Source organism: Anoplolepis gracilipes, chromosome 5, assembly GCF_047496725.1.
Source record: "Anoplolepis gracilipes chromosome 5, ASM4749672v1, whole genome shotgun sequence".
Taxonomy (NCBI): Eukaryota; Metazoa; Arthropoda; class Insecta; order Hymenoptera; family Formicidae; genus Anoplolepis; species Anoplolepis gracilipes.
The window spans coordinates 2,708,141-2,725,006 of record NC_132974.1 but is presented as its reverse complement, the minus strand read 5'-3'; the positions used below and the strand labels follow the sequence as shown (position 1 = coordinate 2,725,006).

Here is a 16,866-nt window from a genome sequence, read left to right as displayed (position 1 = left end):
TAATAATTAAATAAAATAAAATTAAATTAAATTATTAATATATATATATGTATGTATATATATATATATATATATATATATATATATATATATATATATATATATATATATATATAAATTTATATAATAGTTGTTACAACGCTCTCGATTAATTAATTCTGATGAGTAATTTTTTATTTCTTTTCAAATCACAATCAGTTGCTATATAGAAAGTGATTCGATCAACTTTATTTATTAATAATAAAAAAGGATTTTTAAGATAATGTATTATATGGCGATTATCTCGTTTTTATAAATTATTTATAATCTTCAAAAAAGAAAGAAAAAGACACAGAGAGAGAGAGAGAAAATATAACTCGTTATGTTTTTTCAATTTTTACTGTTACACATACATGTTGATGCTCGTTAAAATATATCGAAAACGTATCTCTACATTTGTTAAATATGAAATATATAATCCAGTGAAAATTGATTGGAAGAATTTTAAATGTTGCGAAACATTTTATGAAAAAGAAAATTTTTAATTGATTAAGGAATAAAAACACATTGATGCAACAGGCTCGATCTTTTCGGATTCATATTATTTGATGCGACATGTCTATCGAAACATTGTGATACACGATCTTTTTTATAATTTTAGATTAAACTTAAATTCATATACGTATTGTGTACATACAATAGGCAGATAAATATAATATAAAATATTTTTATAAATTCTAGATAAAACTGTTTTCAAATAAAAAATTTGATAGGATTTATTTAAAAGTTTTTCTCTCTAAATCTATCTCGTAAAAATCATTTAAATAAATAAATCATATTAATTCTTGTACACGATTTATAATATAATTAATATACACTGGCGATCAAAATTATCGCGTATGTAAATTTATGCAAAATTTTGCATGATTTCAAATAAGCATAACTCCGTCAAAAATGGTTGTATTTGAAAATTTTTTTTTTTTATTTTAAAGCTCAAAGTCTCTACTTTGAAAAGCATTTGATAGATTTTAAATTTCTCCTTTCCCCTTTCCGCCGTCCTTTTAAAAGTGAGGACATGTTTTGTTTCCAAAAAATTGTATAGTTTGACGCACTCCACAGGGTGGAATAAATTTTTTTCGCCAATATCGTGACAACCATCGTAAAATTTAGACTTTTCTTTGCAAATTAAAAAAAAATTGAGGTTGATACGATTTTTATTCGCGGAGTTATGGCGTTTTAAAGTTACCCATGCATTTTTGGTCAATTACCGTCAGCATTAGCATTACCCGATGCGCACCACGAGGAAGTTACTGGTCGGATTTTGCGCATTGTGTGTGTGTGTGTGTGTGTGTGTGTGTGTATTTGAGCGAGAAAGGTGTGAAAATGTTCGCGTTTAAAAATGCGTAGTCCTGCCTCGTTTTTGAATTACTTCTTGTAGACACTCACGCATATTAATGCAAGCTCTAATAGTGGCTTGAGGAATTTCATACGTTGCATTTCCAAATAAAAAACAATTTCATTTTAATGCAGCATAACATTTGTCGAAGTTAATGGGATGATTACGAAATTTAGAGGAACCACCAACCAATCTTCAAGAATTGCAAGCAACGCTATAACAAATATGGTATGAAATTCCTCAAGCCACAATTAGAGCTTGCATTAATATGCGTGAGCATCTACAAGAAGTAATTCAAAAACGAGGCAGGAATACGCATTTTTAAGCGTGAACATTTCCACACCTCTCTCGCTCAAATACACACACACACACACACACACACACACACACACACGATGCACAAAATCCGACCAGCAACCTCCTCGTGGTGCACATCGGGTGATAATGCTAATGCTGGCGGTAATTGACCAAAAATGCATGGGTAACTTTAAAACGCCATAACTCCACGAAAAAAAATCGTATCAACCTCCATTTTTTTTTAATTTGCAAAGAAAAGTTTAAATTTTACGATGGTTGTCATGATATTGGCGAAAACAGTTTATTCCACCCCATGGAGTGCGTCAAACTATGCAATTTTTTGGAAACAAAACACGTCCTCACTTTTGAAAGGGCGGCGGAAAGAGGAAAGGAGAAATTTAAAATCTAACAAATGCTTTTCAAAGTAGAGACTTTAAGCTTTAAAATAAAAAAAAAAATTTTCAAATACGACCATTTTTTACGGAGTTATGCTTATTTGAAATCATGCAAAATTTTGTATAAATTTACATATGCGATAATTTTGATCGCCAGTGTACAAATAATAATACTTACCCTAGAGATACTTCGTCGACGCAGGATATCTTTCCTAGGCCTTCTTCTTCTTTCAGATGTCAGGATTCTCAGGATCTATTGTTACGACCGATATACTTTTTGAATTTGTTTAAACCGCACAACAATAAAATCGCGCAATATTTTAAACCGTACAAAAGTAAAAATGCGCGATAGTTTGGACGACACTCCCGAAGTTTTACGCACGATACTTTGACGGCACTTCCGAATTTCGAAACGATCGAAAATCTCATTTTATCACGCGAGAATCATACTTGGAATCGACAGGTCGGGCAAGATCAAACACCTGAGCAAAGAAAGATCGAAATCAGGATAAATGAACGAAAACACGATCGCGATCGTGACGAAGTCGAGACGAATATCGAAAACAATAGCGTGCTCTATGTCACCAAGGTCGAATGTTATTATTTTATTTTGGAGTCATTTTAGACGTATTTTAACACGTTAAAATTTATCGTAATATTATTACATGTTATCTTATTATTATTAGGTATTATCGTCGCGAGAAACGTGTACGGCGCGCTCGATCTCGAGATGCACGTGTTGGCGCCCGCCGAAAAGCACGTGCGCATCGTACGCCGGACTCGGAATGAATGGCGCACAGCTGTCATGAGTCACGCGTCACGTACGCCGTATACGGTAGTATCCCCTCTCTTACTATGGAACGCAAGACGTCAAGGAGAAGGGAGAGCATGCTCTTTCTCTCTCGCGCGTACGCACGGCATATACACATTATACTATGTGATCAAATTTTACGCGTTGGTAAATATCTAACAATATATGTCAAGGTCAATGCGATCGGAGCTGACTCCGTTATTCTAGATATTTATCCTATTTTCTTATTACTTTTATTATAACGAACAAACATGTAATGAAAATTATGTCAAAAATGTTAACAATTATTTGTGAAAAATAGAAATCTTTTCAGATACAATTAATTGTATGTATATTGTATTTTATTAGAGATTTATTGTATTAAATAATATTCTTTATGTACTTGTGTATATGCATACATAAATATTTTAATAACACATATATATATATATATATATATATATATATATATTATTATTAAAATATTTGTTTACAAAATTATTGAAATTATTATATATATACGCGTACATAAAGAAAATTATTTAATACAATAAATCTTTACAGATACAATAGACGTACAATTAATTGTATCTTAGAAAATTTCTATTTTATATATGTATATAACAAATATATAAATTTATATTATACATATATTTTTTATTTATATACATACACAAAATAATTTTAATAATTTCTCTAACAGTACATATGTATATCTATTGTTATCCATAATATGTATTAAAATAAAAAATCGTTATGATGTGCAGCTAAAATTTTATAATATATAATGAAATATATTAATAAATCCATTATATTTTCATGTACTTTTCAAATTTACAATTATGGCTTTAGCGCAGACATGAACCAACCAGTCGTTTTATCGTGGCATCGAAAAATGGATCTGACCATGTAGTTCTGCCCGTTCTAAAATGGATCCAGTTGACACTAGCGTACTGCAAGGCAAAAGCATCATATGAAAACCGGCATGGCTTCTCTTAGGCTTCTTTCTGTCGATAATGGCCTGAATGTGTGCTTGCCTTTTTTTTAGTTAAAAATAAAAGAGTAAAAATATCATATATGATTTTTTTAGTTTGATTTTTTCTAATGTTCATTCATGATTTGTCAACTACAAGATAAAATCTTGTAATTTTAACATTTTGCAAAATTTTAAAACAACATTTTATATATTGTCTTTCTAGCAAAAAAAAGATATTTTATAGTCGTCATATATAAGTGTGTTTTTTAAGATATATATTGTTTGAACTACTCGAAAAAAGTTTGTGTATACCGAATTTAAATTATAGATTCACAATATATATCATATGTGGATTATGAACTTTATGATCTTTAAATCATGTGTTTTTCGTTTGACGTTATTATTGAACGAAGTGTTACTTTTTATTAAAGAATTTATCTAAATAATAGACACGCACAATATATTTTAAACATAAAAGCATCATTATCTCGATATTTCTCTGAAATTTAATTAAAAAGAAATTAATTAAAAAAAACTTAATTTTCATAAAAATGAATGTTTCTTAAAAGACAATGCCATACAACACAGAGTTTTTAAATTGTTATATTATCCATCTTATCTATATATTTTTACACAAAAGCTTGATGTTAAAAAAGTAACTCTTTTCAAGAATTCTTCAATGTTCCCGGCAAAAATTATAAAGAATCTTTAATCTCAGAATATATACATGAAAATTGAATTCATTCTTCTGTCAAAATCTTTTTTTTAACTACACATAAACAGGCAAAGAAATTTTTTTCCTTGCTCCCCGCCTCTCAATTCTTGTCAGCCTTCCTCTTTTTATGATCGTGTCCGTGAACAAGATGATCGGCATGGGTATGGATATGGGCATCGTATTCGTAACCATGGCCGTAATCGTGCGTTAACACGTGACCAAGCCCGTGGCCGAAACCGTGGGGGAGTGCGATGCTGTGATCCAAGTGCAGGGTGTTTGACGGTGGATGGTAAGGCGGAACGTAAAGATGGCCGGGTGCGTGGTCGCGCACAAAGATGTCACCAGGAAGTCCACCTGGGATCAACGGTAGCGGCTGCGGAATAGGATGAATCGGAAACGGCGGGATCGATTGAATCGGAATCGGAACTGGTACCGGAACTGGCACCGGCACCGGATGTTTTACCGGGACCGGATATGGTTGATGCACTGGCACAGCGATCGGCTGTTTCACTGGAATCGGCACCGGATGTTCCACGGGGATTGGCACCGGCTGTGTATAAATGTAGAAAATACTTTAATCAAAATATATGCATTTTTGATAGAAGAAGCGAGACTTTCTCGATTATATTTTTAATAAAATCTGTAGATGATTTTTCTTTTTAAAGCGTCAAGTCATTTAGCATAGTATTAAAATCAATTAAAATCAAATGATTTTTTTTTGCATGAGCTTTTCTCTTTGTTAGAGTTAGAGTTTAAATAATATAGATTTACTTTAGTATATAGAATATTATATTAATTAAATATTCACAATTAGTAATTACTGTGTAATATATTTATATAAAAAATTAAAAAGATTGTAAAATATTAAATATTGAAATAAGATCGTAGTAAATATAATGTACCTTTATAAAATTGTTATTATCGCTAATAAAATGATGAGCATCAATGAAAGTAAAAAATAGTTACGTTAAAAATACGTTACCTGAGGTACAGGAACAGGGACAGGAACTGGTTTGTGAATAATCTTCTCGATTGGTACCGGTACGTGATACGGTTTTTCTATGATCACTGGTTCTGGAACTGGCACCGGTTTCTCCAACACCACGTGTTTAGTTATGTACACTGGAAGGGTTTTTAGAATTCCGGATGTTAAACTGATATCACCTCTGCCATAAGTCGGAAACGCGCCTGTCAAATGTAACCTGTAAAACAATGTAGTAAATGCAATAAAGTTAATTATCGACGCATTATTGTCATTATCGATTTTCAGGAACCATTATACAAGAATTACAGAGCGTGTCATATTACATATAATTTGCAATGTAAAAATTAATTTTTTAGAAAGTACCTACATATTAACTTTTAAGTTTTCTATAACGTCTGAATGTCCTTTAGTTTAGTTTAGAGATGATAATAATATTTAATTAACATTACAAAAAAGAAAGACTTAATGCACACATCAAACATCAAAACATATGTATTTACTGTTATTATATATAAATTGACTTTTACTCTTTATATATTATCTAAATTATACAGATCATTGATTACTTATTATTCTCATATTAATAAGTCATATATTTTTACCCTGCATGCAAATTAACTTCAGGCAGTTTGAGTCCTTTCCATGGAGTATGATCGACCGACCACGGATGTCCATGTCCGTATCCGTAAGGACTTGATAGACCGATCCATCCGTCATTGCCGATAATGCCCCGTTTCTGCTTATTATTAGCATCTTTCGAGACCGATGCGAGCGCGTAAGTGCATACTAATGTTAGGAACAGCTAAAATACACAATACTAATGAAAAAAATTTTGCTTAATATTTTAAGTGGCTCGTAAAAAAAAAAAAATTATATCCACCACCTCAAGAAGTGATAAATCAGATTAAAATAAATCAGAAAAAATTGAAAATTTTTTAGAAATCAAATATTCTATGCGTACAGACTAGATACATCGGTAATCTTGATTTATAATAATTAAATGAGGAGATACACAGGGTAACTCTCTTACAAGAATCCTCGACATTGCTATCTTGTCACGAATAAACTGTTCATAAGGTCGTTACAGCGGACGCCTTTTATATTTGCAGATCAGACTGATAGATCCCGATCAAGGAACAGGTCAGGTTCCCATCTACGATAAAACCGGGAATTCACTTTTGTCGATCAAAGCTTCCGGTGATGAAAGTTGCTTATAATGAATCCAGTTTGTGACGATATTTCAAAGTAAAGGATGCATAAAAAATATAGTACATAAAGAATAAACATATATATATATATATATATCTTAAAGAACAAAATACAGTGCAAAATATATGTAGATTTAATAAAGTAATTTATCTTCTAAATTATATAAAATTAAATTATCAACTATTCGGATTCGAGTCACGTGTACACCTTTTGCCAAGAATGACACTAGTTTCCCGTTCGATTACGAGTTCGTGTTCACAGCACTGACGCCATAATTACGTTCGACGAAATCGAAGCACTTGTATCACTTACCTATATCCCTATGCCTATTTAATTATGCTTAAATCATACTTCCGCATACGTGTGGTGAAAAGAAAACATTCAAGAATTTTTTACGAACGAATTAACACTACGTATAGCGCGATGAGAGTTGTGACAACGTTGTAAAAACTGTAATACAACAGCTAAGTCTTAATTGCACTGACACTCTCCCTGTGTGTGTATTAGTTAAAATTCTAAATTAATTCTAACAAGCGCTTATTATCTCTATCTGTATATTACGATTTTATTTATTAATTAATGTAAATCAGAGTTACTACATCTCGCTATCTTCAATGACTAGGAAGTTGTGTTTTCAAGCATTTAAATAAAAAGAAAAGTACTAATATGCATGTGCAAAGAAAGCAGAGACAAAGGTAAAATTTACGAGCGTTTAAAGGAGGAAGAAGAGAAAAACGATAAAAGCTCGTGCTCGAACTATGAAACGTTTCTTTTATTATCTCGTAAGTACAGACATTATCTAGTCAATGCCTTCGGATTGCACACGTTCGACACGGTTGTTTTTTTTTTTTTTTTGTTACACCGGTACCAGTGCATATTCGCAATACGTGGTTGGCAAACCTTGACCAACATCATTGGGTGTGTATGTTACACGTTTGCTGGCTTGAACTCGCCGATGAATAATGAATAACTGGTTGCGCATTGGTCGGCATTAGTAACGACCAGGCAACGTTAGAAAATGAAAGTTAGGAAAGTTCGCAAATAATACGGAAGAACGTGCAGGAAAATGCGCACCCGTCTCTATCTTGTTGACCAAATAAAGAAAGAGGAATCTCGTCTGAAAGGAACAGAGCATGATCTCTGTTGCTGGAACAGCGAATGGGAATGCATTTATTTTAATCAATGAATCAGATGCGTTAATTGTTTATATTAATTTTTCCCTAAGTTTTTAAATACTTTAATTATAAATAACTCAGTTTTTTTTTTATTAACTTCTTTTCATATGTATTAAGAAACCGAATTCATGACTTTTATAATTTAAATAAAACGCGTTATTTTGTGATGTATGCTTCACTGTTAATAGTATTATATTATTAATATTGATTTCCCACGAATCGATTCTCGAATGGTGTATGCGCAATATTGAACTAAACACTCACATATCGTAAACGATCGCAGCTATGTAAAGATCGGGAAAACAAAGCGTAAGTGTAAAGATTATTTAATACAAAGTGTCCATCAAAAGTCTATTAAAACTAGTCAGCTGTCAATTTTAAATTCATAGGAAACAGAAAAATTAAAATGTCTTCTAATAGAGGATTGACATTTAGCAGTTTTATTCACATATGAATTAAAGACAATTGGAGATATCTTTATCATTTAATAAACGTTTATGAAATGTCAAAACGACAATCTTAATGATATATGTACATATATTTGAAGTGCGCACCATCAAAATGGAAACAATCTTTTTCGGACTATAAACAATTTTATATCTCTTTTAAAATGCCATTTGCCTTTTTTCTCACAGCTCTAGTCATGTTTCTTATTGTTTTAGGCTGTTCAAAAATATTAATAAATTTAATAAAATAATAAAATAATAAATTTTAAAAATGACAGCTGATTAGTTTTAGCAACTTCCCATGGGATACCCTGAACGAATGTATCGTTAATGTATGCTCCAGAGTTTCTTGGTGCGCGCCACGCGTCTTCCTCGTCGCCTTCGTTCACCCACGTAGGAGTGAAAATCGCGATTCCGAATCGCTATTTGGCTGCCACCCAGATTCGGGCGGCAGCGAAAGTGTATCGGTCATAGAATCGCATGCGAAAATCGCTTGTCTTCTTCGACCGGGCGATGCGACTCGCATGATGGGTGATGTCCTATAAATATATATATGGGGGTCACGACTCTGAAACAAACTCAGTTTTTCGTCGGCATCGCGACCAGTAACTGAAACTCGAGCGATCATCAGTCATGAAGCTGTACCTGGTATCAGCGCGAATTCTCGCATTTTTTATTATTTATCGAGTTCGATTGACTGAATTTTCATTTCATACACGGTGACGAAGGAAAAACGCGACGCATTCTTATTCAGTGATTTGTGTACTAGTTGTGAATCGCGATGAATAATAGTGCATTGTTTGTTTTGTTTATAATATCGCGCAATCTATATACAATAAATTTAATCTATCCTTTAATAAAGACATTAAAATAATTGATAATTAAGAATCATATGAATCAGAATTGTATTCATCGTAGTAACATAAAACAGTGCAAAAATTTGATTTGTACAATTTTTGGAATAATTAATTAATAAATTTGATATTTAATTAAATTAATTAAATATACATAACTTCAAACAAATGACAAATTTACTTAAAATTAAAAAGTAATTGTCAGAGAAAAAATTCTGCATACATAAATGCAGACATAAATCCTATATAATATTTAACGTTTGTTTGTCTCGTTTTCATAGATAATATCGCTGATATTGGCCAGTGGTATAGCCGTTACTGCTGGGAAAAATTCAGAGCAACAGAAGAGGGTTATTATTGAGAAGAAGAAAAATGGAAAAAGAGATTTGGACGGTTTACAGGCGTACAGCAATTTTCAGCAGGATCATCAGGAATACCTATACAGTCCACCATCAGCTCCATCGCCTCCAGTTTATGAAATTCCAGCACCAGACCTCGCGCATCCAGTACCGGGACATCTGCCAGAACAGCCAGCCATCGCCGTTGGACACCCAATCGGTTAGTGAATTTATTAAATATATCTATTAAATCCTAAGTTTTTTTGAGAAATAAAAAAATTTTTAATAAAATTAATTTAAAATTAATATAATGTAATACTTGAAATGTAGCTTATTATAAAATGTATGAATATACATTTTATTATATCAATTGTCATCTACTAAAGAATTTATATCTAACAAAGAGCAAATATGTAATTTCATTTGCCTGAATATGTTTCAGATTTCTATTTATTTATTACATAACTAAAACTTAAATGAAAATTGCATTGTAATTATTATTATAATCATTTATGTAGTAATTAACATTTCTGTTTTTTTTCAGCGGCATTGCCAGTACCTGTTCCGCAGCCAGTACCGCATCCGGTAGCCATACCGCAACCGATCGCGGTGCCAGTCGCCAAGCATATACCAGTTCCCATAGCCGTGGAGAAGATTGTTCCCGTGGCGGTGCCAATCCCCAAGCCGTATCCCGTCCCCGTGGAAAAGATCGTTCACGTGGACCGGCCGGTCCCGGTGCCGGTTGAGAAACCAGTACACATTCCGGTGGATCGGCCGGTGCATGTGCCGGTACCGGTGCCGAAACCGTACGCCGTCACCTTCGAAAAGGTCGTGCATGTTGACAGGCCGTATCCGGTGCACGTGGCCGTGCCAGTACATGTGCCGAAACCCTATCCGGTTCCAGTCACCATACATACGCACTACAAATCGCACGGCTGGTGGTAACGCGCATTCGCATTTCCATTTCGATGATGATATATTTTCATCATTTATCGTTGATGAGAACGAATCTATAATTTTTTGTATAATAATATAATGCAAATACAATTATTCTAGACTTTTTAAATTAATCGTAATTAATCTTACCCGACTGGAAATATACATTAAGGAGTGATTCTTATTGCCTTTCGGTGAATTTTTATTTACATACCTGTTTTTTATAAAATAAATATTATAAAGAAATTAATTTTCTATATTACATGTGTGCATCTGTTAGAATTTGTTTATTTTTTTATTACTCTCACATTAATAGAAATTCTCTGTAAAGATTTTTAGTTTCTATGCGTGCGAGCGTGTGCGTGCGTGCCTCTGTGTATATGTGTGTGTGTGTTTATGAGAAAGAGCAAACAAATTTTTTCTAAATAAAATGTATACTTTCCCAATCTTGAAACTAATGTAATAACTTTATCGCTCATAGTAGCGTTGTTCAATTAATAATATTGTTATCATTATTAATTCAGTAACAAAGTTACCTGCGCGACATGTGTAGTAGACAATACAAAATAAAAATGAATTACTTATGCACTTATATACTTATTGTTAATAGCAGCAAATTTATAAAACTTTAAATTATTTTATAGTTTATCAAAACGTCCTTCTCTTTTAACTATATATTATTATTCAGTAATAATATTTTATATTAATGTCGATAATTTATGTAGTCTTTGTAAAAAAATTCTTGTGAACAATAAAAATATGCGAAACATAAATGCAAAGATTTTTGCATATCATGTTATTTAGCAATCCCTATCACATTAAAGATATCGTTAACTAATGAGACTTCCCTCGCGTGTCTTCGAATCTCCACCCCCCTGTACTTGCGTATTGAGCAATGTGGGGTGGAAAACATCATATCTTCTATGATCGGAAAAGTGTACCGATGGAGGCGACAGGGAAAAGTTGCGTTTTCCACGTAACGGCTCTCTCATGCATTGTTGACGAGCAAATATTTATTATGCGGAAAGGCTCGTGTTAGGAAACGTACATAAATCTACTTTCGCGTCTATAGGCGTTTGAGGCCTACATTTTTAAATATAAAATTACCGTTACCGAAAAATTACCTTCAATTTGCGAATATTCGCGTCTAATTGCGGATGTAGGTTCTGCTATAAATTATTTCTTGAATGATTTACATTTTCTTTGATGAAAGAGTAATATCAATAAATATAATAAAAGAATCTCCAACGATGAATAATCTATAAATTGATTCTTTTTGATTAAATATACAAAAAGATAGGTAAATAAATTATTTCTTGTACATTTTAATGCAATTTAAATTAGAAAAAATAAAGTTATTTTTATTTTTCCATACTTTCGTTAGATAATAAATTATTTAGTAAGTTCTATAGTCACAAGAAAAATAAACAAACACGTCAGCTACTGCTTAAAAGGGTTAACTATACACGATATTGATACATCAGCGATCGTGTGAACGAACGCGATGTTAACTGGTTATTATTATTATTCGTAAAAAAAGACTTGTCATCCGTCAAATTGATGTGTTCTGAAAGAAAACATAATGATTAGTGTAATGATTAAATGTAATGAAAAGTAATGATTATAAGCATATAGTGCAAATATCATAGAGTATACACTGAACTCTCTCAAAACTTCGCGATTGTGATTCCTTTATAAAGAATAATAGGTAAATTCTTAATACTTTTGTCTAATTGCGCGAACTTTTACTTTCTTTTGTATAAAGATTTATTTTTTAATAAGACCTCGATTATGATAACTATGTCTATAGATAGACGTTAGTAATAATGCACAAAAGTTCTCGCAGTGAGTTCTATAGAGTATCTATAGAGTATCTATAGCGGCCTCATATTTAATTAATCCTTCGGCACCTTTTGCGTTCGATAGGCGTTACACTTGACACCAAAGGCGCGGATCCATAATACTGACTTAAAGGTGAGAAACATCATCGCGATCGAAAAAAATGAACTCCGAGAAATCAATTAAGACAGTAAAATAGGTTACATTAAAGAATAACATTAATTTAATTTATTGTTTTATACTGTGTTATACATGTGTATACATATATATATCATCGCTTGAGTAAACTTGTATTAATATTTTGTATATGAATTTAAATTTGTCTTGAGATTTAGTTTGATTAAATGATTTATATATATAATTTATTTAATCAAATACCTTATATATTTAATCTTTACATTAACATTTATGACAATTTGTAAAATAGAATACTTGAAATGTAAGAATAATGTTAACTTTCTGCTGTATTTCTCTTAGAACGAATAGCTTGAGTTTTATTTGCTCGGATGCGGCACAATCTATCATTTTACAGTATATTTATATTTTAATGTAGATATAATATGTATTTAATGCAGATATAATAAATTGTAAAAATCTTTTATTTCAGATATAATAAATTGTAAAATACTTTTATGAAATATGAAAAATGAGTAAAAATATTTATTAACAATGTTTTTTCCCTCAAAATTAATTTAGTATTTTTTTAAATAATACTCACAGCTGGTCTGTATGATTTCCCGGTTGATTACGTACTGCCATCTAACAAGTCGCGTTTCAATAAACTTATTGAGAAGCTTATTATATCTGAGCAACGAGTGGGGCATTTTCTCTGTCGGGGCGTATTACACTTTTTACCCTATGTAAGAAAGTGTGGACGTGAAAGAACTTTTGGGGGAATAGGCAGTTCAGCAAGAATTGTTGAGAACTGACAATGAGAAGCGTCCGAAGCCAAAAACAAGTTAAAAACGGGGACTTCTGTCATGCAATCCAAAGAAAAATTTATTCAGGTATGCTACAGATTTCTAAAAAAAAAACAATTTAATAAGAACAAATAAAATATGAAAAATTCCGCGACTTGAAGAAATTAATCTGAAAGCTTATCAATTTTGAAGATAGAGAATTTTGAATACTTGTGTAGTTGATATTTTGCATTAATAAGAAAATCAAAGATTTTGCTAATTTAAAATCGGAATTTTATAAATTTAATTTAAGAAATTAAGTGTTATCAAAGAGAAATTTATTAATTTTCAGAAATCAATAAAGATTAAACTTTTGATAAAAAGATATAAGCTATTGATAATTTTTTATCGAAATGATGCAAAAGAAAAAAGAAAAATTCAATTTGCTTATAGTGTGTGTATGTTTTAGATTAATATAGTGTCTGTGTAAAAAGGCCAAAACTCGTTCGTCATTTTACACTGTTGTCCATTTATTGTTCAATGCTTGTTATCAACAATCTAGAATTTTCCAATTATGCAGAAAGTGAGACTTTCTCACTACGAGTAAGTATAATATCTCTTCTATAATATTGTGATTTTATTTATAAAATTCAGGCGCAATTTAGTCAAGTGTATAACTTATTATAAATATAGCTAAGTCAAATTCTTACAATACAAAGAGTTTTAAGTAACATGCAAATACGAATTTTTGCAATGCATTTAAAATTTTGGAAAAATTGAGAAATGCAATTCGCTGGTTATTATATAATTAACATATTTCTGTGATTTTACAAATAAGAGTTAAAAATAGTAATCATAAATAATAAAAAAAAATATGGAAATTTATGGATACTAATGATTTTCAGTTGAGACAAGGAGAAGATTGTGGACCGAGAAGCCGACTGTCAAGTATAATTTGCAAAATTGATGCTTCAATTATGAAAAGAGTGCCACGTCAAAGGAAATTTACAAGTTTCATTCCATCATGGTAACAATAATCCTGATCATTTCAAGAGATAAACCATTTACGATGGGCATCGTCAGTACATAGCTGCAATATGGATTGACATTTAACATATTGAACGATTAAGAAAGTTAAAATGTGTTATTAAATTATTAAATAAAATATTATTGAATAAAATGTGATTAGTTATTGAATAATTTGAATTTTGGAAAAAGTGTATTTATATTATATATCTTAAGTAATAATTAAAAAGTTCTTAATAAGAGTCAAAGCATGAATAGACGGTATGTAATATCTTTTGAATTTTAAGAAATTCTCGAAACTTGATTGTATATATAGTACATTTTTTTTAATTGTAAAATATCTCAATCTGAGATTCTTTATATGTGTACATAAGTCCCTTATAACATTCGAAAAATATTAAGCAAGAACAATTCTTTAGCTTTTATGTCGTTGTTCCTAATTATTACATAATATTTAAAAAATCATATTATTAATAATTGATAAATAATAATAATTAATTAATTTACTTTTAACACTTTAATATGTAATTTTTCATATCAGTTGTATTAATCATGTACATCTATTTGGAAATATACATATACAGGTATCAGAAACACACATGAAATGTAACATATTATAATATAATATATTTAAAAAAATTGCATAATAGGGTAAAACGAAATATGATTCAAAGATTTATTCTTATATTATGAATATTCTTAGACAAGGCACTTGACAGCATCTTCCAGAAACCCGAATCAGTATTTATTAAAAATAGCATGAAAGAGCTTCCACGATATACATATCGATTTTTCGGATTTAAAGGATTTCGTAGCACGGATTTACAAGGAAAGGAATATACATATATTCGCTCGGTAGAGCAATTTACAGATACAATGAAGATGAGTATATGATTTGGTAGTCCATGAAACAGTTATGGTGGTACGAACTGAACTATTTTCTCACCGTTTCTCATCAGAAAGATAGAGAAGTCTGGGAGGTCTTTTCAGATATCTGTCGAAGTAGCTACATATTACGTTGAATTAGCAATGATTTAAAGTGTCGATTATTTTCTATGAAGAAGTATTATTTGTTTTATGAACTGACTTTTGAAATATCTCTTTAATGCACATAAATTATAAATTATTATAATTTAATATTCCATAATAAACCGAACAAAATAGCTAATTAATAAATAAGTTTATTAGATTTAAATAATTTTACTAATAATAATTCTAGAAAGTTTTAGAGATTTCAATTTAATAAATTCGATTCATTTTAATACCATATGTAAAGATACCCTTACAACAAGTAAGATATTTAAGTGTATAAGCTGATCATTAAAAATTGTTGATATTCTTTAAAATTTTACAAACAGCTTTGTTTTGTTCGTTTCTGAGACACTCTGTACTTAGAAATCAATGTGATAATATGGATCAGACAATCTCAATAATTTTTTAACGCAGGTTTCGAAATTCTGCACTACACAAGACCTGGGAGATCCGTCTAGAAGTGTCTCTGCCTCGAGCCTAACATGTATGCCGAAAAAAGTACATAAATACAAAGCCTCACAAGAGCCTATAAGAATAAGTCTACTTCATCTTTATGACTCGGATCTATGGTATTTCGAAATGATCGACGGAAACCTGGTTGAATTGCTGTAAGTTTATGGAACTGCAGAAAGATTTCGGTGTTAAAGTATTACAAATGCAATAATACATCATTTCTCGGATTATAACAAAATTATTTCGCAAAAATAGTGATAAGAAAAATCTATATATTAAATAAAAGAACAATACAGGATAAATCTTAAATCTTAAGTTGGCGTAAATTAGTGAAAAGTTATGGTGTTTACGAGAATTATAATGAGATCATACGTTGCTTTTACAGAAGAAACATCAGATGACTTTCGACTTTGAGATAATGACAGGCACTCTGAGAAGGAAGAAGTACAAGAAGATTCAATTCAACCTACTGGTTGGATTCATCGCAAAACTTAAATCGAATAGATTCTTTCCGAAAATGCTCTCCCCGATATTCTATAAAGAGAATAGATTTGAATCGACGATATTCTGATAAAAAAACTGCGTAGGAACACATTTTAATCACAAAGTGAGTAAAGTTTAATATAAATATGAAAATATTAATTAAATAATAAAATTTTCCAACCTAATATACATTATATATATATATGCATAAATTTAATTATATTACATTAAAAGTATGCAAATTAAAGTAAAACCAATGTATCTGCGAAATTAATTTTTAGTTTTATCTCATTCGAATATAATGGTGCACTATTCTTTTTTCTAAAGAAATTTAGAGAAAAAGAATTTATTAGAGACAATTATTATACAATAAGTTGTTTGCATTGAACAGTTTAATTTGAGTGTTAGTTCGTGAATTTCACGAAATGACTGAATCACGCACGATCACAGACTTTTATATATTATTATACATAGACTGCTAACATGACTATGTCTCATATAGTGAAACAAGAAACAAGAGCAACCATTTATAATTTGAATAAAGTGTATATGTTAATAAGTATAAAAATGTAGTATCAATGTATATTAACAGTAAAATATATGTATATATATATTCTAATTATAAATGCTCTGTCACATCACT

General features: G+C 30.7%; 2 protein-coding genes and 1 long non-coding RNA gene across 3 annotated transcripts; 2 read left to right on the top strand and 1 right to left on the bottom strand.

The window, feature by feature from the left end:
- Window positions 1-4,521: 4,521 nt before the first annotated feature.
- On the bottom strand, window positions 4,522-6,629 carry LOC140665824 (uncharacterized). Its single transcript, XM_072892394.1, has 4 exons — window positions 6,564-6,629; window positions 6,136-6,335; window positions 5,531-5,750; window positions 4,522-5,098 (listed from the first exon to the last, which is right to left on the bottom strand). Exons 1-4 carry the CDS (start codon window positions 6,576-6,578, stop codon window positions 4,649-4,651), a joined length of 885 nt encoding a protein of 294 aa, XP_072748495.1. The 5' UTR covers window positions 6,579-6,629; the 3' UTR covers window positions 4,522-4,648.
- Window positions 6,630-8,922: 2,293 nt separating this feature from the next.
- Window positions 8,923-10,922, top strand: LOC140665825 (uncharacterized). The gene is made up of 3 exons (XM_072892397.1): window positions 8,923-9,011; window positions 9,499-9,775; window positions 10,100-10,922. The coding sequence occupies exons 1-3, from the start codon at window positions 8,997-8,999 to the stop codon at window positions 10,498-10,500; spliced, it is 693 nt and encodes a 230-aa protein (XP_072748498.1). The 5' UTR covers window positions 8,923-8,996; the 3' UTR covers window positions 10,501-10,922.
- A 2,276-nt stretch (window positions 10,923-13,198) lies between these two features.
- On the top strand, window positions 13,199-14,316 carry LOC140666384 (uncharacterized). The gene is made up of 3 exons (XR_012046747.1): window positions 13,199-13,337; window positions 13,699-13,832; window positions 14,135-14,316. It is a non-coding gene; the product is annotated as an uncharacterized lncRNA (long non-coding RNA).
- The last annotated feature ends 2,550 nt before the right edge of the window (window positions 14,317-16,866 follow it).